The sequence below is a fragment of the Orbilia oligospora genome (genome assembly GCF_000225545.1).
Source record: "Orbilia oligospora ATCC 24927 unplaced genomic scaffold scaffold00043, whole genome shotgun sequence".
NCBI lineage: Eukaryota > Fungi > Ascomycota > Orbiliomycetes > Orbiliales > Orbiliaceae > Orbilia > Orbilia oligospora.
The window spans coordinates 2,250,332-2,272,487 of record NW_011645600.1 but is presented as its reverse complement, the minus strand read 5'-3'; the positions used below and the strand labels follow the sequence as shown (position 1 = coordinate 2,272,487).

At 44.8% G+C, this 22,156-nt stretch overlaps 4 protein-coding genes across 4 annotated transcripts; 1 reads left to right on the top strand and 3 right to left on the bottom strand.

The window, feature by feature from the left end:
• Positions 1-4,082: 4,082 nt before the first annotated feature.
• Positions 4,083-5,177, top strand: AOL_s00043g670 (uncharacterized protein; the record flags this gene model as incomplete). Its single annotated transcript, XM_011121156.1, has 1 exon — positions 4,083-5,177. One exon carries the CDS (start codon positions 4,083-4,085, stop codon positions 5,175-5,177), a length of 1,095 nt encoding a protein of 364 aa, XP_011119458.1.
• Positions 5,178-6,822: 1,645 nt separating this feature from the next.
• AOL_s00043g669 (uncharacterized protein) lies at positions 6,823-9,062 on the bottom strand (the record flags this gene model as incomplete). The annotated part of the gene is made up of 7 exons (XM_011121155.1): positions 6,823-7,177; positions 7,254-7,354; positions 7,432-7,791; positions 7,897-8,161; positions 8,299-8,365; positions 8,654-8,834; positions 9,051-9,062. The coding sequence occupies 7 exons, from the start codon at positions 9,060-9,062 to the stop codon at positions 6,823-6,825; spliced, it is 1,341 nt and encodes a 446-aa protein (XP_011119457.1).
• Positions 9,063-10,853: 1,791 nt separating this feature from the next.
• AOL_s00043g668 (uncharacterized protein) lies at positions 10,854-12,277 on the bottom strand (the record flags this gene model as incomplete). The annotated part of the gene is made up of 6 exons (XM_011121154.1): positions 10,854-10,965; positions 11,078-11,198; positions 11,315-11,802; positions 11,863-11,941; positions 12,009-12,141; positions 12,212-12,277. The coding sequence occupies 6 exons, from the start codon at positions 12,275-12,277 to the stop codon at positions 10,854-10,856; spliced, it is 999 nt and encodes a 332-aa protein (XP_011119456.1).
• Positions 12,278-17,435: 5,158 nt separating this feature from the next.
• AOL_s00043g667 (uncharacterized protein) lies at positions 17,436-19,417 on the bottom strand (the record flags this gene model as incomplete). Its single annotated transcript, XM_011121153.1, has 4 exons — positions 17,436-17,812; positions 17,879-18,801; positions 18,899-19,025; positions 19,189-19,417. 4 exons carry the CDS (start codon positions 19,415-19,417, stop codon positions 17,436-17,438), a joined length of 1,656 nt encoding a protein of 551 aa, XP_011119455.1.
• Positions 19,418-22,156: the final 2,739 nt, after the last annotated feature.

Sequence of the window (22,156 nt, the reverse complement as noted above, 5' to 3'; positions counted from 1 at the left end):
GTGTGGCGGTTTCGAAATCCTTTCCCTCAACGTTACGACCCACAAGAGAGGGCGGTACATGTGTGTACCTTGGACATTGATTGTCAATGCTTGATAATTTTCCCTCGTTATTTCGTTGGGGGGTATTTCCCGTTAGTTAGTTTAGTTACCGTAGTTAGCGATTTGGGGATCGGAAGGGGGTATGCATATTTTCATGATGGGCGGAAGAGTGGTCGCTAGATCATGAGATGATTACGTATTCGATTCGTATTGATTGATTTGCATTGATTGATGAGATGGTTTTATTTATTTTTCTTACTCTTTGTCGGTTCGATTTACTTCTATTAAGTACTAAAATACTAAGTACTTAGTAGTTATACTAGATTTTTGATGAATCGCGTAGGTTAAAGGTTTAGGATGTGGTCTAGATCTGAATATCACAGCGACTAATGCATTCGTGCAGAATGTTGGCAATCATGATTGCTACCAAAGTACCAGGTTAACAACATTTGCCATTAGATTTCCCCAACGTTGATATGTTAGTGCAGCGTTTGAGTTAGTATAACTGCATATCCTGGCGTTTAGATCCCTAGCTACTCCGGGCGTCAATGGCGAGGGAATTAAGCATGAAATTTGAAAGAGAGTGAGAAAGAATAATGGCTCGCCGTTAACCGTAGGGACGGTGGAAGCCGATCTACCGAATCCCAATTACAGTCCCAATTACGACAGCTATAACGGGATTCCCCGCTGTCCATCAATGGTTCCTATAACATAGAGGAATTATTGAAGCAAACCCTCCCCTCCTCAATATGGAGGATAATATAATAGAATCTGCAGTGGAGTGGCCAAAATGGTTAATTTAGCGGAACGGATTGGAAAAGTAAGCTTGTTTTTTTTTGGATGTAAGTCCTAGACGTCCTGGGTATATAGGTGGGAGATGAACGGGGGGGATGAATTAGGCTGTCGAAATCGGGGAAATTATCGAGAGATCTTTTTTGAATGAATCATTGGATGTGCTGAAAGTAAGTATGTAAGTACTACTCGAGCTCGACTGAAGAGGAGGGGGGGTATGTGGAAGTTCAAGCTCTATAGGAACTAGCGAATTATATTAGTTCTGGGATATCGGCAGCGGCATCCGTTGGCCGCCCAGGCCAACATGCGTTATGCATATGTAATGTACGATGCGTGGGAAATGGAACAAAAGAACTCGAGTCGAGGGAGCTGGATAAATTAGAGATGCGGAGAAGCTTGTTCTTGGTCTCTTTCTTATTAGAGCAGACCAAGGACTTATATTACTAGCGTATACGTAGATGGCTTTCTTGGGTAATACTCGGGCTACGAGATACATACATACCCAGGATAGCTCCCCCAGCTCCCCCAGGTCTGCTGTCGGGCGAGGTCTATTATTCGGTTTAGCTCAAGCTAGTATCTGAAATCCAGGTCATGTCAAGCCATCAGGAAGAAGGAAAAGAAAGAAGAAAAAGAAAAAGAAGCTTTCAGAAAGTCGGCCGGAGCATTCGAAGGTTCGACAGAAAAAAAGAGGTCATGTGCGAGGATCTTCTCAAACAGACAAACAGGAAAGGTACCGTCGTCATATTTTCCGGGGAAGGACATCGATGGGCGAAACAGAATTATTGATATGATAGAAAAGACAAACAAAAAAGAAACATATTCTGTAAGGGAAAGCAAAGTCCTTTTTGCGAGGTCACAAGATGCAAGGAGTGATCACCCCCCGAACTTCGACGATAGGTTGGCTGTGTAAGTCAGTTTTATAGTTACATATGTAGACGCTTTGCACATCGTGTGAATCGAGGAAAGGGAAGGAAAGGTCAGCTTGAGCTACCAATAACTTTGCGCTTGGATGGTCCCTGCAGCTGTGATTTGCGAAAGGGAAAAACCTCATGCATGTGGACTTCTCCATCCCTTCCCTCTCTTTTTTTTTTTGTTGAATTGAATAACATCATTTTAAGGCTCTCTTTTTGACGGGCTATTTTGGCGGAAGGGGGTAGGCGGATCGAAAATCAAGGTCTGGAGTACGTACAGTACATGTACTTCCTCACCTCACATGCGCATGCATGGCGCGAAGTGGAGAGTCGAGTAGACGAGGGGATGCCAGATTCCCTTGTAGCCTTGTAAGTACTTACTCCGTAGAATACCGACTATAGTCCTATTAAGGGAGGATGGGTGGGGGGTTAGGAAGTTAGCGGGTTAGTAAGTTGTAGACGAGGTACTTTCCGGTACATCCTTACTTACATCCTTACATGCTTCTTACATACTGCTGCAGGCGCATCTCATCTTAGGTTTTGAGCCGTGGAATAAATCCGTTCGATGGTGCGCGTAGAGACCGAAATTTTTATAGTTTCACGATCTTTTCGATAACTTCAATATTCCCAGATCCCTCAATTAACGAAGGAATGGATGGGTGGTCAATCGACCCCTCAGTTGGATAGCTGGTGTCTCGAGACTCCGAATTCCGGTATCGATAATATAATCTGGCCAAAGCAAGTGACATTCCTGCTTCCCCACCGACCACGACGGCTGCTAGCCCCAAACCTGGCTGGTGAAACGGCGCAGTGATAACGCAGCCGGTAGCACAGCATAAGATCGAATAGAGAGAGAGAATTAAAGCTGTTGAGCACACAATAACCAAGTAAGATCTGGGTTACAATAGCTGGCTTACTTAATTCGTATTTATCCATTCTTCTTGTCGTTCCAGCTGGGACCGGTGCATGGCCCTGGTGGAGTTTACACCACATTACACTAATACCACAGCACATACATGCCGTGCTACCGCTGCTTGTTGTCCGGCCCAAGCTTCTCCTGAAATTAATATTAATAGAGTGAGGATTTATATAGTCTTCCTCTTCTCTCTCGAGAACCCTCTTGCAATGCTGGTTTAAATTTATAAATTTCGAATTCTTGCCCGGAAGAAATATATATACTTGTACTTGTGCTTCCACTTGCTTCATAGACTTCACTACTGTACTATTCCCAAGTACTAAGTAGTACTTGCTTGCTTATTATTCTTCAAGTATTTCTTTTTATTTCTTTTCTTTTTACTTCTTTTTATCTTAATCTTGTGCCAGTGCATGCGCGGAGTGGAGAATTAACCATTCACGCCATTATCAAAACAGCCTCCCACCGAGCCGACTTCCTCTACATATTGTATACAATATATATGGAAGGCACTGCTAGGATATAATTTAAACAGTCCCGTTCTCCGACACATTCACTGCACTGAATTGCATTGATCAATATAATCACGTCTGGTCTGGGCTATCGTCATCGTCATTTTTCATCTTTGTTCGGTACCTCGTGTCCTTTGTCTCGGACGTCAGCAGCTGGACTGGCTAATTAAAGCTATACCTCGCCGTGACCACCTATTGCTCAATTGCTCAAACAATTACATACAACCGCAGCCAGAACTACAACCAAAACCACAGGTCCTCAACAATAGCATGACCAGATGATGCAGCCTTCGATCCTTGGTCCTTTACCCTCTGGCACCCCCCATCCGTCAGCCAACTCTGCTAATTCTGCTGCTGCTACTGCCGCCGCCGCCGCAGCTGTTTCCTTTATTCCTGAACGGGCTCCAACGTTCGCCCGTCAGAGAGCCTCTCAGCACAGCAACATGGCCAATACCCAGCACCCTGTGCAACCCCCATCACACCACAACCACCACCGCTATCTTCGCTCCCAACACAATCACAATTACTCTCATTCTCACTCTCGCTCCGCCGGTTCTGACTTCATCCATGTAGACAGGTCCAATAATCGAAGGATGGCAGGTAAGACTTCTTCTGCTCCTTCTATGCTCATTTCTCTCCTATCTCATCCAGATCTCTTGATCCTTCTTCAACTTTATCTTTTCAAAACGTTTTATCTTGCTTTTCGCATCCTTACGTACTCGGCCGCGCCCGTTCCCTTAAACGGAAACTTAGGGGCGCGGAACATCCCAACTATCGTTATCTCTGAGGAATAACGGGCTGGAAAAACATATTACCTCCTTTACACAAAGAAAATCTATATACCATCATCTAGAAAAGAAACATATCTATATATTTACCATATATATCAAGAAAGAAACATAAAACTTACTCGTCATGATTACTATCTCTATAGCTCCCTCCGACCGCGTCGACTCGTGGATCGAAGTCGCTTCTCAGCCTTCTGATAGCTATACATCTTCGAGTTCCCCTGAAGATCCCGTAATTACGAGCGGTCTCCAAGTTCAAAGACGGAAAAATCGCACTAGACAGCGCCGAAACTCGACATCTACAGCTATTCCAACTGCTTCTAGAGCTGTAGAAAGCAGTGATGAATATGATGAGGACGACGATGAGGATCTAGATGGAATCGACCTAAACGCCATAGACAGTATGGGGAGTTCGATTACTGATCCTTCGCTAAGTGAAGGTGAAGAAGGGTCATCAGATGAAGAAAGCGATGAAGACGACGAAGGCGAGATTCAACCTGTAGCTGGGCTTTCTTCATATGTATCAGCACCTCAGCGACCTCAGAACAATTTCAGGACATTCTCTCGAGATCCGCCACAGCCCGACCATGACGCTGCGCTTAGAGCTAGTCTGTCGACCTTACTTTCATGCGCCGCTGGTGTTGGTAGTGCTTCAAAGCCGAGACCAAATGAACGCATGGGATCCATACAAGAACATGTTCGACCAGCTACAATTCCAACCTTATCCTTGGTTACGGATTCCGAACGAGAAGCAATGATGTCTCGCCCTCCGCCGCCGCCGCCATATCGCCGAACAGTACACCATCCGCCACCACAGTCCCCACTAGAACAGAAACGACCCGCTTCTCCCAGGAGGTCGAGAGACGATACTCAAGCTACAAAGCATAAATCAAAGACAAAGACTAGACGCTTGGCTAAGGCTACAACTGCCCCTCCTCCTAATGCTACGATGGCGAGTGCTATGGCTTCGATTTCAGCCTCCAATATGACATATCTTACCCTTGCTGTCTCTGCTGGCGCTGTTATCATCGTCAGCGCTATCAGCTTTTCAGCTGGATATGCGTTGGGTAAGGAAGTCGGAAGAAGTGAAATGCTTGAGCTTGGTAGTTCAGGTAGCGATATCGTCAAACGTGCCGCCAGTGGGACGGTCTCAAAAGTTGGTGGAAGGATTGTGATGAGCTCCGGGGTGAGCAGTGGGCTGAGGAGTATCACCGTTTCTTAAAGGAGTTTTTTATTTATTTTATGGTGTCCAGCATGCCCTTTACAGCGACATTTGATGGGTGGATTTTCTCGACTTGGGTCTGTTATTTGCTCGTCATGGCTTTACCAGATGATCTTTATGTTGAATGGCTTATTCTTCTTTTATTTTGCTTATTTACATTCGCTTCGCGTTAAGTTTTGACACGGAGTCGGGGATGCTGAGGCTTGTTCTTCCTCTTCCTGTTTTTCTTTGTTCTTTGACATAGGGGTTAACCTATTGATGATACAATTTTTGGTTCAGTGGGCTCCGTGGAGGTGAAGGAGTTCCAGAATGATATCGTGATGGACCTATGTTTCTCTCCGGCGATTGTATTGCTTCGTTCGGCCAGGAGTTCTTTTTATTTTTCCTTTTTATTTTGATTCCGTCTTTTTCCCTCTATACTTTCTAATCAAACATCCTGTCATCTTCTTTCTTGAACCTTTAAGATCAAACTTGATCAATTGAATTTAGTCTCTTCATTAGCTCCTCATTTTTGGCTTTGCAATATTTTTGAAGGTCGCTTCTCATCCCAATTTGTGATAAACCTTTGATATCCATTCTCCACTATATTTGCACAGAAAGACTTTTTTTTTTCTTGTTGGTGCCTTCTTCTTTTTCCATCTTCGAGCTTTCATCCTTTCTTACCCTTTTTGATCATCACCCCAGCCAGATAAGATGATGAGATTGAGGAAGGGTGGTTCGTATTGGGAGGGGTTACCTCGGAATTTCACCTCACGGTTTTTGGATCTCCACCATTTTATGTTGTTTCAATATCACCATCTCCACCTTTTCGACATGGATACATATCTCCGACTTTTTTGTGCTTTCTTCCTTCTCTTCTTTTTTTCTTTTCCCTTGCTATTTAATTGATCTGTGTATTGTGGGAAATAGCTGAGGCTCTTTTGGAACAGTTTTTGTTAAGGGTGTTCTTTAATTGTTCCAGTACTTATGATCAAGGAACAATTATATAGATTTGGGAAATTTATGGGGATCGGACTGTGGTTATGGATAACTATTTTTCTTCTTCTTCTTTCTTTTACATATCTAAATATTCTCTCAAATCAATTAAACCAAGTCTCTCTTTTGATAATCAAAGGCTCCGGAGTTAGACATCAAATATCGGGATTAAATTGGTAATATAAACGACCTAAAACAAAGGATTTACAGGTAAATATGTACTTGTTTACCTTCACGAGTGAAGGTCGTGGTGCAAATCTATCGACAGGTTGGAGTAGTAGTTATAGCTGGAGTTGTAGTGGGTAAAATGAAGTCTGTCAGTACTAGAGGTTTTATATACAACAGATCAGAAAGGAATGTACACCCCGTGGAAGAATAAAGTATATATATAAAAAGTAAAAGGGGAATATGTTTATAAAGGAGGGAAGAAGAAGGGGAAGAAAAAGAAGACAGAAGACAAAAAAAAAGAAACAACCTGATAACTCCGTGATTTTGCAGATTTTGGGGGTTCTAAGCCTGATTCTTAGTCCCGTCTCAATTCCATGCATGTATAAGTAAAGCGAATTGGAAGAACGAAAGAAAATTAAAGGGAGGGAAGGGGAGGCAATAAAAGAATAAAAAGATAAATGAGAGACGAAGATAAGGAAAGGAGAAAAGAGAGAAAGGGGCTTCAAGTCTCTGGAATCTCAACCTTCATCCTCATAACTTCCAAAATATCAGAAATACTCAAGTTCTTAACACAATCCGCGAAATCCTTCTTTACGAGCGGTGCAAGAGGTTTGTTACCCTTCAGGTACATCCAACCTACTCCTCCCTTTTCACCAGCCATCACCATCATACCGGACATGGCGTAATTGGAGTAAGATGGTGAATGCATGGAAGAACAAATCGTGTCGATTTCGATAGACAGGTTAGTGCAGAGTTGGTCGAGGGGTAGGGAAGTTGGAGTAGGGGTTGAAGAGAAAGGAGCCGAGAGGGTACTAGCAGCTGAGGAGAGGCCGAGGAGCGAGAAGGAGATTATTACTCTATGAAATGGGGTGTTAATATACTTTCTCCTTCTATACTTTGGATTCTAATGTGTATAGGATGGGGGTGGCTTACACTGCCGGTATTGTGATCCAGCTCATAGCTTGGAGAAGTTGGAATGGTAAAACAAGCATGAAGAGCCACTTGATTTGCGAGATGATGACAGTGTATGGCAGCTATCAAATCGGATACTCGTTAATTACTACTTTCCTACGAGCGGGTACATGTATACATGAATTCAGGATCAACTTACCGGCATATTTTCGCTCATCAATCCCTCGCATTTCCCTAAAATCTCATTCAAAACCCCGAGTTCGGTATGCAAAGTGCACGCTAGTCCGCCTTCAAGCTTCCTCTCTGAGTTCAATAGATCCACGTAACTACCCAGGAAGGATAGAATCTCCAGTGGGAGGTTCTGATGTGCTACCAACATATTATGATGTTCTTGTTCTTTTTGACGTTTTGCAACCTCTTCTTTAGTGAAGAGACTAGAAAGCCATAACGCAGTGGAGAAGCGTTTATTAGGGACAGCGGGGAGACCTTTTTCGGGATCCATGGAGGTGTAGAGCGATTGGGAGACTGAGACTTGGGATGGGGGGCCGCGGCGGGCGAACTATCCTCATATGCATAATACTGTTAGATCAAACTTCGTCCCGTTTAAATGTTCAAACTTCTTGGATTTGATATCTTTGTATATAGGAAGAGTATTTTCCCTTACCGTAGGTAAAAACCCAACTCTCGCCCTAACATCCGGCCATTCAGTCCCATACTCCCCCCTCACATGATGCTTCAAGGCAAATGCAAATCCCACTAGCAACCTAATAGCAGAAGCCTTGGAAAGCAAATCCTCACGCAACTTTTGTTCTACCTGTATTTGCGTCGGCGGAGGCACTTTTTGACGCGGGCGAGGTCCGTCTGGAACATTGCACCATATTAGACGAGCCAAATTGCGAACACTGATTCTAAGGCGAGACCATTGGTTTCTTGGTATCGGTTTTTAGAAGTTAGCGGATAGGGTTATAGTTATGGGGTATAAGGTGGGTAATATATTTTTAAATGCATTCACATGCACGTGCACGAGTTCTAGGTTGGGTTTAAAATGGGGGCTGGATATATTTACCGTGCGTCTTGGTAGCGTTGGTAGCTTACATATAGCTTGAAAGCTATGGCGATGCTGGCTATGATACCTATGTTGGTGTATATCCGGTTAGTCATTTCTCTTCAGTCCAATCTACTATCTCTTAACCCGTTGGCTTCTGCAGCTGGTATTTTTCCTTGTGGGGCTCTTTCTTTCTGAGGGTTCTAGCTTCGAACGACACTAAAACAGATAATCTGCTGCTCTGCCGTTCTCCTTACACGAACTCGAACACCGGCAAAGCAGACTTTGCTTCCAAGATTTCTGAGATGTTGTACGCCGCCCCCCAAGAGCTTATATATACGTCGATCCATCCGCTCATGAAAATGAGATCACTTACCAAGCACAGGAACTAATCCTTCATCTACTTGAAGGTTGTAATGATGGAGATGGACATATGTAACTGCTCCGGCCCATAGTCCAATAATCAGGAGACTGGGTATAGTCGCAAATATGACACCGCTGCGAAGCTTGAGGGGGTCTGGTAACCTTGATGGTTTGGAACCCTTATCTTCAGACTTCTATAGTTGAGCATAAAGATGATAATGTTAGAAACCGTGATCCCTCATTAATTATATCTTATGCAGATACGGGGGAGTGGGGAAGGGAGGTATCAAATCAAGTAGAATAGAAGTTGCTAATATTCCATATGTTGAGTTTCTGAGCTCTAGAGTCAGGAAGCTCTGCAAAGGAGAACGGGTTTGGAAAAAAAAAAATCTATGAAGATATTAGAATACCTCCTTGCCCATATTGAAACATCTCTAGACGGTGATGATTTCAAGGAGAAGTGTTCTTTCTGTCTGTGGGTGTTAATATTACCTTCTTCATGCTGTATATATCTTTTGCGTAAGCTAGTTTATGCTTTAGTTGTTCCACTATAGCTAGCTAGCTGTGCTTTGATGCTTTCTCGTTGAGCTATAGCTGTCAACTTCCTACAGGAGAAAGAGAGAGAGAAAAGAAGGGGAAGTTTCAAAGTGTCGATGTTCTGATACTTTGGGGTTTGTTATAAAGCAACTGTTGACAGAAGGGGGGGACAGCAGGAACAAGTATAAAAAAATAAAATAAAATAAATCACCGTTGAGGCCAGCTCTAAAACAGGTTGGATCTGAAGTTGAAACGCTTAGTTTAGGCAGGGCAAAGCTGTGCCAGTCTAGAACTTAATCGAGTGAGTGAGTGAGTGAGTGAGTGAATATAAATTATATATATAAAAAGAATAGATTCCCGGAAAAACCCATGACCACCGCAGCTCAGCTGAACGGTACGCTATTTGCTTTCCATCTTCTCCATTGCCTAAAATCCGAAGAGGGAAACAAAAGAGAGAGGGAATGGTGGAGATTCTGAAAACTTCTGACAAGAATAGAGACGTGATCTGACGGCGCGGCCAAAGTATATGTACGCCCTTCGCCCACATCCAACATTGCAGATGCTAAACTTGGTGGAGCAAGCTACAATACATGCAAGTCACGGCTGTCGGCCTGCTGGAATGTCTTAATTGCCACTCCGCCTTCGCCAGATCCTTCCAACTCGAATCTTTGCCGAACGATTCGCCAACTTTTTTTTCGTTCCAAGCCGTCCGCCCGTCCAGGGTGTTCCCATCTCTACTTTTGCTGCTCTGGTTCCATTGACTGAGTCGAGCGTTTGTAGAAAGTTCCTTCACTTTGCAGGTTGCTACGTCCTCTGCAGCAGATATAACATAAAGTGGTGTTGCATTCTTGTCAGAATAAGCGCCCGTGGGGCTTGTATTGTCCTGCACCGCCGTTAACTTGCACACCAGCTTATTTTCAAGGCGGTCCAAGGGAATTTTAGTCTTAGAAATTGGGCAAGTGTACCTGCAGAAGAGGGTATACCCTTGAAAAACTTAATATAAGGTTGATGTTATACACAAGGATTTCTTAGAACTGGGCGCGAAAAAGAGAGAGATTCTATTGAGGATGATTCGATTTTGGTCCAGCCCTAATGTCTGTTGGATTTTGGTAGGCATTGTTGGATTGTTACTTGACAACACGATGCAGGTACAAACAACTTCTTAAGCATAAGCGCCTTCATTGTTTCGCGATATTGGGCAGCTGCGCAGGCGGCCTTATTGTTCTAACCCTTGGGAACGAGTCGGCTTGTTTCCTGCTGCGCTTTCGAAATTTCCCCACTGGTTGAATGAGCCCTCACACATGATGGGAAAATACGATGTGTTTGACAGTTAATTCGGCACCTTGCAGGGTTGACAGCTGCTTGCTTTTGGGCTAGACATAGTGACACCGTCTTCGCGATATTAAAGCGCTCTAGAAGCGCTTTCAAATGCTGCATGTATTGAAGTGCTGCCAATAAAGTCATCTGCCATGGTTCTATTTGCTAGATGTAGTTGTGAGAACCTGGTTCTTAACTGATGTAATAATGCTTATGATATATATCGGCATCCGGATCTCTAAATCTCGTCTCTTCAAACTAGATTAAATCGAAGGGCTAAATTCACCAAAAACCCACCAAAAAACATTCAAGGCTATCGAAATTTACAGCCATAGCCTTGTAGCTCTTGCATAAGGGTGTTAAGAGCTCCCTTCTAGCTTATTTCTATACAAATCCGTGCTCAAGGCCTGTAGACGTCTTGCAGCCTGCTCGGGGGTGATGTCCCTCTGAGGCTCAGCCAATAACTCGTATCTAGATATTAGATATGACATCACGTCAGCATCCTGGTATCCTGTCTTTCTATATATCGCCTAAGGAATGGGCAACAATAAGCGAATTCGTTATCGCTGATTATCTTGCTTACCCGACTTGAAACTTCTTGACCGTAGCGCTTCGTAGCAACGGCGGTAAGAAATGGAAGTGTACGTGATTCGCTGCATGCTCTTCGTCCGTCCCTCTCAATGGCGCCTGGTGAATTCCCATACCTGTCGAGTATGTTAGCATACCTTCAATATAGATCACCGTCTACTTAAATATTCCAAAATGTATTCGTAGACTCGGCCAATAAGAGCAATGGGGAGGGACATTCTGCTCCACTCACTATACGGAAACTTCGTCTCAAACAAATTATCATACTTCGTCGTAATGACGCTAATTATCTCTGCAAAGAGTTCAACATCCCTCTCGCCTTCCAATTCCAAGATATTCTTGATACATCTCTTACTGATCACCAGCGTCTCAAACGGCCAAAACGCCCACCATGGGCAAACAGCCAACCAGCCGTCATTCTCGGCGACTATTCGCTCCTTTTTCTCCAGTTCAACAGCGAGGTAGTCACAAAGTAGGCATGAATTGTGCTTTCGTCTGTACTCGATCAGGTTATGGAGTTCTGCGGCCGGTTCCTCGGGGAGATGACTTGTAGTCCAGGCTTGGCAATGGGCGTGGGGATTGCTACAGCCCATGGATTCTCCTTTATTTTCGAAGATTTGGATGTAGCGGAATGGGGTGTTCTGTTGGACATCGCGGTAAAGATTTTGCCAGGTATTGATCACTACTGATATTTCCTTGACTGACATGTCGGCCAACGTTCTAGGAACATTTAGTCATTAGGCACCCCATATCACCTAGTTGAATCACAGATTTTCATACTTGTTATGTGCTGGGGAGAAGCAGATGACATAACATTTGCCCTTTACACCCTCTGCCTTCAGCAACAAGGAGGATTTTTCTACAACATGTTAGTATCCTTCCTCATGCCGCAGAAGGGAGGACAAATGGTATTAAGTGTGGCTAACCTTCAGACTCGGCGCTTTCATAATCATCTTGGTCTTCTTTGACAGCAGAGAAGTCGTTCACGAAGATAAAAGTACCCTGGTAATCAGGATTCTGAGCTCCGCCAGATCTCTTGTTCCTGGGACAAAGATAACACTAGTTAAGGCACAGGGGTATGAGCTCAAGGTCGATCCCAACATATGCAATTCTTGATCGAGACCCTTACTCTGGGATCGTATTCTGGGAGAGTATTCCCACTTGGCGATTCCTCCTGACCGCTGGAATCATACATTAACTCAATTGTCAGTTCGACGAGGTCGAGCGAGTAACGGGACAGTTTGCGTTGCCACGTCCCCAAAATACCACAAAACGGGGTTCTCCAAGAGTCCCGAAGTATGGTACCGAGGGGAACTTACCGCCAAGGCCGCTTTGTCCGATGCGGGGAGACAAGTATCCAGTTACCCCTCAGCGGGTTATATCGTCTGTGCGATATGTCGTCCAGGACGGAATCCATTGAAAGATCAAGAGAGACTACGGTGTGATGGTGCGGCCGTGCCCGTCAAAGCTAAGTTGTTGGATTAATTTAAAGAGAGAAGAAGAAAGATCTGATCCTGATATCCTTAGGATTGGATTGTTTGATTACTATCCGAGCTCGACCTAAGCTAACTCAACGGACTTGTAGTATGAAACCAAAGAAAAAAAGCATATCGATAACGGTAGTAGTACCGCCGAAAACCCCATAGTCTATCCGTAGTTAAAGAGAGTTATTCCGAGCTCCCCTGACTAGTATCGAATGTGGCAATTCCAAAAGCACCGAACCGTGCCTGCAAGTGTCCGAGCTACCAAGCAACTCCTGAGCCGGCCCTGCTAGCTCCCGCGTCTTCTTTGCAATTGGATCCGCCGGGGTTTTCAATTAATTCTACCACAACAACGTCATTGAACCATTTTTGAGATTGATTCCCTTGTTTAGATTGATCAAGCGGATCTGATATTGATCAGGCATCCACCCTATGAGGGCTAGAGTTACACATTTTTTTTTGCAGTGTTGGATATGTTAGTTCTTCATTGTAGTTAGCCGGTGCCTAAGCAATATACCCTTGGTATTGGCACGAAGGATATCAGAATTTGTACTAGCCATGGTCGGTTGACGTCAATTGAGGGAGTTATCATTTATTTCCATATTATAGCCCGACAAGGGACTGATATGGACTGACGAGGACTACAAAGATTTGGGCTAAAATATTTCCCCAAATATCGAATTCCCAACAACCAGGTCATGACCATTCGGGCCAGGTTAATATCATCCTTCAGCCTTGGTAGAATTTGAACCCCATGGAGCCGGCGTACCCGATTCAAGCCGATTTTTATTCAATATATAACCTTGCATTATATTATAACAACAACGTCGAGAGATTTTGTGACTGGAATGCATTCATTCATGCATGCATAGAAGGTAACTTACTTAGGATCTAGACCATTGTGCTTAGGTTTCAAAATAGGGTTATAACCTCGGGGAATCTGGGCATGAATCCGTGCAGCTGGACCCCTCTGGGGGCTGGGTTCCCGGGGGATGGTGCAGTAGATGAGGATCAGCTACATCGTTACCAATATTATGTAGGCAAGTATCCGTTGTATCATAAACTACAAGCATGATTGTTGAGATTTCCTGTATAGTAACCGTGGACTTGTTGACGGGGTGCAGCTCGTTTGAGTTCAACATCTTAAATCTCTCGTAGCTAGTGCAGTGTGCATACTCCGTAGAGAAGAATTCAATAAACATTTGCTACAAACGGCGACAAGGTCCGCACGCCCGTTAACATATCAAGGTCGCCGTTCGGTGGAAAGGAATAGTCGTCAGCTTATATATGTAAACTAGGAGTCCTTTGGAAACTGCATAAATGTTTACAAAGTTGAGGTTATGCATTACTTAGTACCCCGGTTTACCCCAACATACCTAGGAGTCTTAATACCGTAAAGTTAAGCGGGGTACCGGTATCCGTCTCTCGTTTAAAATTTTTCGAAAGTTAAACGTGGGATCCGAGTTGTTAACATGTTCTAGAAACCGAATTCGACAATGAAGAATGCTGGTAGTGTATTCAGACACTAGAAGCCCGGAAGCCAGCACCGCAAGCTGCCGGATGAATGGAACCGTTCGGGTCGCTTAAAACATTTGTCAATTGGGGTCTTGGTTCTATAATTTAGACCGTTTTTCAGAGTAGCAGTATTGCGCAATGCAAGTCAACGAGTATTAATACACCCGTTGCGGAATTGTGATACGGAGAAACTCCCGGGGAAACATTAAGAGGCAGTAATCCAAGCAGTAGGCAACTAGCTAGGTGGATGTTAGTATCATACCAATCTTTAGCCTTCTGTTCACAGCCAGCCCGAGTATCCTTGCTTGATTCCAGTGAATTTCCCTTTGGACCGTGAATTTTTAGTTGAAATCCTTCCAAGGATACAACAATGCAATGATGAAGATGGAAGATGTTTCGGATTCCCATGGTTCCGCGTTGTACGTTGCAAGTTTTCCGACTGCAAAGACGGCAGCTATCTCTTGGAAGCTTCGAGACCAAGCATCTCCTCGGGGCTAGGCTCGCATCCAATCCGGGGCGACGTATTCTTCAGATGTACTTACGTCTAGCCGACCATGGTACCTATCAAGCAGACGCACAGGCCCTTCCGACGCAACCTGAGTACTACCGAACCCTCCTCCTCCGCTAACTAACTATCTCAAATACGGAGTACATACTACATGTCATGTAGTGTATGTATGTATGTATGTATGTACGCTTCCTGCACGCTGCACTATGCGTTCGTTCTCATGCAGCCGACACAAGGTCTTACATCTCCATTCCTCCCAGATTTCTTACGTAAACAAGCCTCCAACAAAAGCGATATCAGATATTCCGCCCAAAGAAAACCCAACAAAGGATTGAAGGGGAAAGGGGACCTTGTTCCATGACCGTCGGGCCGGGGGGGTACATGCAACTTCTCACTCATTCCATTCCCGCCACACCTACATAACATGTATGTAGTATATCCCGAATTTCTCCACGTTTTTCGCACGTGCGAAAAATCAAGAAGATGTGGGAGAGGGCAGGTAGAAATAGAAAGACAAAACAAAAAAACAAAAAGTTAATATTAGAAGCCGTGCTAAAATCTGTGGGTCCCCCAAGGTTCCCATCACCGGTTTCCCCACGAATCGAACATATTTCTAAGTTTGCCTTGGACCTAGATGCGAAAACCAAGATTTTATTTCCGCCTTGATTTTCCCTGCTTCTTGTCCGTTCGTCGTCGAATGGAGAAGTTGCATGCATGGTGTTTAAAAAACCATGCTCCGTGCGTGCAGTTTGCAGCTGGACTTCTGAATAGTTCTGCAGGATGATGCATACTTTAGGCTCTTGGAACTAAACAGGCAACCGACAGTGATAGCAAGAGTACCCACCTCGCTACGACCATTTTATTCCCCGGGATCAGCAGTGCGCCAGACATGTTACCATTCGGCAACTTTGATAACTGAACGACTTTGATTGAAGTATTACATGACATTGTAATATAGAGTGCGGACGGGAATAAGAAGGGTTACAGATCTCACTACATACCCTCGGCTACCGCTTCGCTTCATGGAAATTGGCATCCCGTTTTTTTTGTCAATTTCGCTTTTTCAAATTCTCGTTAATGAGCCGGCGGGTGGTGGCTTGCATACTCGAGACGTTGGATCCACGGAAACACAAGTAAACCTCAAGGCAAAGGCGAGTAATGTCCTGTGTAAACGGACCATTAGGGGTGCGTGGTAAAGGGAATAAAAGCGGGATCTGGATGGGGATGTCTTGATCATATTTCATTTTTCTGTGTATCAGCCAAACCCGAGGCTGCCGTCCGGGTACGTATAGATTAAACCAAAAGTACTTGAGACAGACGATTTCAGATATTTTGATATTTCGTTTTGTTAGGTAGCCAAAGTAGCCACCCAGGGCTTCTTGGTTGAGCGGTACCTCCGGTCTTATTGCAGGCGTGATGTCCGAAGTACTTACGTCGAAGGTGCGTGCACTATTACCTGATTATGATCAATGGCTAAAGCAAAGCCACACTGTTCAAGCCTAGCGCTCAGTGCTGACGACTTTGAAAAAATAAAATAATAATAATAATAATAATAATGCAAAAAGCATCATCAATTGTAAAAAAAAAAAAAAAAAAAGAATAATCGACAAGCACTTCGGAGCTAAGTTGCAGTCCTGTAGGCGGGGAGCGAGGGTATTCTCGTTCCGGCGGGGCTAACTAGACCTTATCCTTCCAAGCTCTCAGGCATCAATGAACGAAAAAAAAGGTTGGGAGTACAACTTAGGGGGGACATAAGGTGAACCGAAGGAAAGAAGAAGAAAAACACCACGATTGCAAAGTCGGACGGGTTGGGTCTAGAATCTGTTTTTTTTTTTTTTGTGAAGAGGGGAAAAAAAAAGGATGGCTACGGTTATGTTACTCAGAAAATAAGAGAGCGAGGGAAGGGATGGAAAGCTTGATGGTTTGCGGCCATGGCAGAGGCAAATGATGCTCTCTCACCAGATCCCTTGCATTCCAAGAGGAATCGATCCCATGTTCGGACCTCAACGCTAAAGCATGCCTTCGTTCCATCGGTTCGTGGACAAGCGGTTTGAGGTTTGAGGTCTCACAGGCCCCTATGAAAAGTCAAATTTGAGTAACGTTGGACATTGTACCCTTTCATGGAAAGCGAGGGGTCAACTGTAAACTGTAAATGTAGGTTTCAAGCGAACTAAGGACTGTCAAACTTGGGCTACGTGCTGCTGGTCAAAAATAAATGTCATGTTACAGGATTGTGATTGGTGGTTAGAATCTCAAGCGGGTCGCGATGGTGTTTTTTTTTTTGGTCCTACTCCAAATATAGGACAGTGGGACTGCTTGAGGCGTCTCCAAAAATTGAAGGTAGAATACTGATGGATAGAAGCATCTACATGCATCTATATGTCTCCGAAAGCACGTGGGAGATGGTTGTTACAAAAATGACAATGAGATTTTGAATATATGGGTTTACAGGATATAGATATCTTAGTTTCCCTCCAGCCACTGAGCATTTACCAAGGAGCCCAATAGGAAGACCAAAAAACTAGCTGTGATTAGGGATAAAAGCAATGAAGGAAAGATGTACACAAAAATGAAAAACCAGGTATCATTGAATTTTTAGTATTCTCCCTGACTCCGATATTAAGAACCCAAGAAAAGATAAAACCCCAGGAAGGAAACGACAAGTAAAAAAAGGAAACTTCGGTCCTCGAAAAGCTATGAATGAAAACCCAACCGGTGTGAACCTCCTAATCCAGACCACCAAAAAAAAAAAAGAAAAGGAAATGGAAAATGATAATATGGAGAAGAACCTGAGGCAACAACGGACAAACAAAGGAGAGGGGAGATGTTAAGTTAAAGGGAGGGTGAAGCTAGTAGTTTGATCTTTCGATACCTTGCATCTGGTTCCCGTCCACGGTATTTTGACGGGGCTGGTGTTGGTAAGTTTGATGCTGTTGGTGGCTATTTCCATTATAGAGGCCGTTCGTATGGCCATTTTGGTGGCTGTTCTGGGCGGGGTAGGCATCACCATTGCCATTACTAGGCGGAGCCTGTGATGGATGGGGATGCGAGGAGTAGTGGGTATCATTTGGGGACGATCTTCGCCCAAGTTCGCCCCTCAATCTCTCCAGTTCTCGATTGAGGTTCTCGTTTTGGCTCGCAAGGTTCTGATTTTCACTTGCAAGTTCATGATTAGTCTGAGACAGACTTGACTGGCTCTGGCGCATGTGACCCAAGTATTCAATTGCTATAAAATAAACGGAGTTAGTGGGGCGCCGCAATAAGAACATTGAGAGTATGAACACGGGCTTACATTTAGTCAGAACCTCCCATTTGCTGCTCTTTCCTCCACGCTCTTGGGGTAGTGCATCCCTAAGTTCATCAAACAACTCCTTCATTTCCTTCCTTCTCTTTCGCTCGGCAAGTTTGTGGCTTATACGCAATTCTGGCGTGCGAGAGTATGGGGTGGCGGGAGATGGAGCGCCAATGCTCGATGGACCACGCTGCAAAGAGTGATGGTGAATTTCTTGGTATGAAGGCTGGCCATAACTAGGGTGGCCGTGGTGCGAACTAGCTGTGGTAGAAGTAGATGCTTGAGAGTAAAGAGAAGTCTGTGAGTGTTGTGGCGCAGACGTATGATCTTGATGATACGCGTAAGGCCTACCAGCTTGTCCCGGACCACCAACTTGACTACTCGTAGCCTGTCCATTAAGACCTTCGCGGCTGTTAGGCGCGGTAGGCCCGGCAGCGTCGGGATCTGGGAAAGCGTACGGGAAACCCTTAGTCGGAGAAGGAGCGTTTGGATGTGGGTATGGGTATCTAGAAGATCCAATAATTGGTGGTGCTACCCGGGCACCAGGTCGTTCAGGATTCTGAGCGTGAGACGTCGGTGCCAGTCCGTTATTCCAAGAACCAAAGCTGCTACGAGGACCACTGCCTGCACTACTAACACTAGGCGTCGGATAATGTCCATTCGGGCTGATTGGTGTATAGGAATGAGTTCCACTCTCTAATATGGAAGGAGCTGGAGAGCCTTGATTAAAACCACCACTTCTTTCCCTTTGAAGTTGACTAACAAGAGACACTTGACTGGCTGCTGGAGTCCCATGATTACTATTCAGAGCTAGAGAGCCTAGTCGCGTATCAAAACTTGATCGTCGAGAATTAGTGGGCGAGTTATCAATTCCATAGGGACTGGTGAGAACGTTTGGAGCAGGCCGGGTGGACGAGTGGAGACTATTAAAGGCGTTAGATATATGCAAAAAAAAAAAAAAAAAAAAAAGGTGGGAAACGGTACTATTATCTAATAGTAATGAAGGAATGGGTGGCATACGGTGGGTTAAGGGAATCTCGCTGCGAATCAGGGTTGAGGATTGAGCCCCGGCCAGCAGCATGGTTTTGATTCTGGTTCTGGTCCTGTGTCATAGCTGTAATGTTCATTGGAGAAGAGAGTGAAGAGTCTACGGATTAGTGATATGACTCGCATTAACACACGAACTAGATGAGGCTATTGCATGTCTTGGAAACAGAAGCAGAAGGAGAAGGAGATGGATCTGGAGATAGCCTAGGTAGAAGAGGAAAGACGGGGGAAGAAGAGGGAAAAGAAGAAGGACAAAAACATACGATTGCTAGCTGTTGTCATGGACCAATTTCCCGAGTCTCGGGTGTCAGTCTTGACTGAAGACTGAGACGGTGAGTGGCCTGAAGAAGCCGGTGATGGAACTGGGGGCACCGAGCTGGTCAGGTTTGATATAGATGGCAGCGTCTGTCTTTCGACTGCCATCGGCGAACCACCTCCATCGCCATTGGTACTCCCGGTACCCTCACGTTCCCATTGAGTGCCGCCACTCATATTTTAGATATGATTGATATGAAGGTTTGCGAGGAAGTTGAACTCGACGACGACGGCGATGACAATGTCCAGGCGCAACACAGAGACAGTCAACGTCAGCCGGGAGGGAAATAAAACGAAAAAAGAAAGAATCGGATTTGAAGAGGATGTCGGAATTCGAATCGAATACGGTCCGGGTTTCAGGTCCAGGTCCAGGCTCAAATCGAACAGAGAATAATGAATAATACGAAGAAGAAGACGACGAAGAGGAAGAAGAAGTAGTAGAAGAAGCGGCGGCGATGCTAAACGGAGACCTGTCTATCTAAGTAGTATGTATGTGTAGTATGTAAATGCAAAATATACCGTCTTTCTTCTTCCCTGGAACAGAAAAAAAATTTTGAAAAATAAATAATAATAATAATAATAATAATAATAAAAGACGAGGAGAATCCGAATAAATGAATGGACGGATGGTGACTGAATGAATAAATGAATGAATGGCTTTGTTTTTTGGCGGCCTTTTCTCTGCAGCGAAGGATAGGCAGGACGATTCGGTCGAGCCTTTTTAGGAGGGCCGCTTGAGGAATGTGGGTGCAAAGCTTGGTTGGTTGGCCGGCGGGCGAGGAAAACTCGTGGGAAAAAACGTGTCCGATCAACCTTCTTTTTCTCTTCTCTTCCCTTGCAATGGGCCTTTCGCTAAGGCTGCCAGACGTGGGCGTGGCGGGTGCAGGTGCGGGTGCGTCGAAAGTCAAAGTCAAAAGGGAAAAGGAAGAAAAAAACCTAGCGGTTCTTCGGAGGGGAGGATGAGGAAATTAAGTATTGAACTATGGGATGAACTTGAACTTGCTCTTTCGTCGGAGGCTGCAGTCGTCCTGTCAAAAAAGTTTTCCTCGACTTGGAAGGAACTACTGCCAGGCGATATTCGTCAAGGAGAGGGGGGGACTTCAAGGTAGAAGTACTCTGGACGCCGGGAATGGAAGTTCAACGATCGGGATCAGGAGAATATGTAATGTAGGTGCTGGGTCCCACTTTGCACGATTTTCCCACGAGGGCTGCCACACTCCGTCTGTTATGTATGCACTGTTGGTTGGGATGATATGTAATGTACTCCGTACCGTACCTAACCTAGGTATGTATGCCTGAGTGCTAGGGGGAGGGATAGCGCTGCAGTCCTGGAGCCTCGGTGGAGTCCCCGCAACCTGTTCCGTGTGTTCAGGTCGAAAAAAAAACTCTTTTTGAGGAAAGGAAGAAAAGTCAACTTGTGGCCCCTTCTTTTGAGGAAGTGGACCGAGCTGGAGATTGCCGGGGAGAGGAGTCGAGTTTAGTTGGTATGTAGGTGAAGTTAGTTTGTCAGTTAGTTGAACCGTAAAAGCCAAATGCCCAGTGTCGATACGATATGATATGATATGACCGGCCCCGGTTGAGTCTTCTATTCTTTCGTCCGTTCTTTTCTTCCCTCGAGCTGAGGAAGGCTTCTCGGATGCCCCGATCTATTTATCACGAACACCCAACTTTTCCTGCAATAACCTGTACCTGAGTCGAGAGCCTAGTGGAGCCCACCCTAAACGTCAATCACAGTGCCAGAATCGTTTTTTGGGATTGGTCTGAATTCGCCTAAAAAAGGGATGCTGGGTTTTGAACAGTGTATGAAAAAGCAAAATTAAAAGAAGGATGACCAGGTGCAGCGAGTTGTTTTTTGCCGGGGTTATTGAATGGGACGGACGGATGCTGAAGCAAAAGTGCCAAAGGCTAAGCTTGGGGTTTCAATGGGGAAAGTAATCTTCAGGGAGGAGCACCCGGGCTTGAAAGGAGAGATAAGACTTTTAAACAAGTCCGATGATGTTTCAACAGACAGAGAATGGGAAAAGTCTCGAGAAAGTGCAGAGGGAGTCGCTACATATAAAAAGCAAGGCTGGCCGTGAGACTAGTCTCGAGTCTCTGAAGTTAACTTAAGAATAACTTTGTCTGGCGGGCAACTTTAATATATGATGATAACTTTCGTGCGACTCGGATGCCAAATGGGTAATTAGGCACTGATGATGACTTTTTTTTCCCGTTCTTCTTGTAAAATGAAAATGGAAAGGCACGACGGAAATGCTTTCGAAATGGGAAAAGGCACGCCAGGTTCGGCCTCGCTCTTCGAAATAGAATTCGAAACTGTGAACACGAGGCGTATAGCGTCTGTGCGGGCACGGGGAGGTCTGAATGGGCAGTATTTGGATAATATAAATCTGTATCCCATATATTCTTGAGGAGCGATGTCGACGGGCATCAGGTTTGGAGTGAAAGTGGCTGATGCAGCGTTTCAACAGCCTGAGGCAGCCCGGACAACTTCCATGTCATTTCTGGAGGACTGAGCAATGCAACCACTGTTACCAGTCACCTGCAAAAAGTAACATCAGTAGAAATGAAGTTTTTTGTCGGCGAATTATCACCCAATAGCAAGCGGTCCGTACCAAATTGACATTAAACCGAGTTTGTAATTTTGGAGGGGCAATTCTCTCTCGCTTTCTCGAATAATATGGTAGCTGCATCTGCGTACACCAATAAAGGCATCCCCTCCGTATTCCGTGGTTCTACACAAAAGTCCTTGGCTTTGCAAACAGGGTTTACCCCATCCGAAGTCTAGCTCCTAGGACCTATGCAGATGGTCTTGATTCTTCCGCAAAAGAAAATGTCGGTGCATTGACTTTCTTACCCCTAGCTCTCAAGTTCAGAGGCGAACGGATGATATGCCCTGAACAAACCGTTGTGAAACTT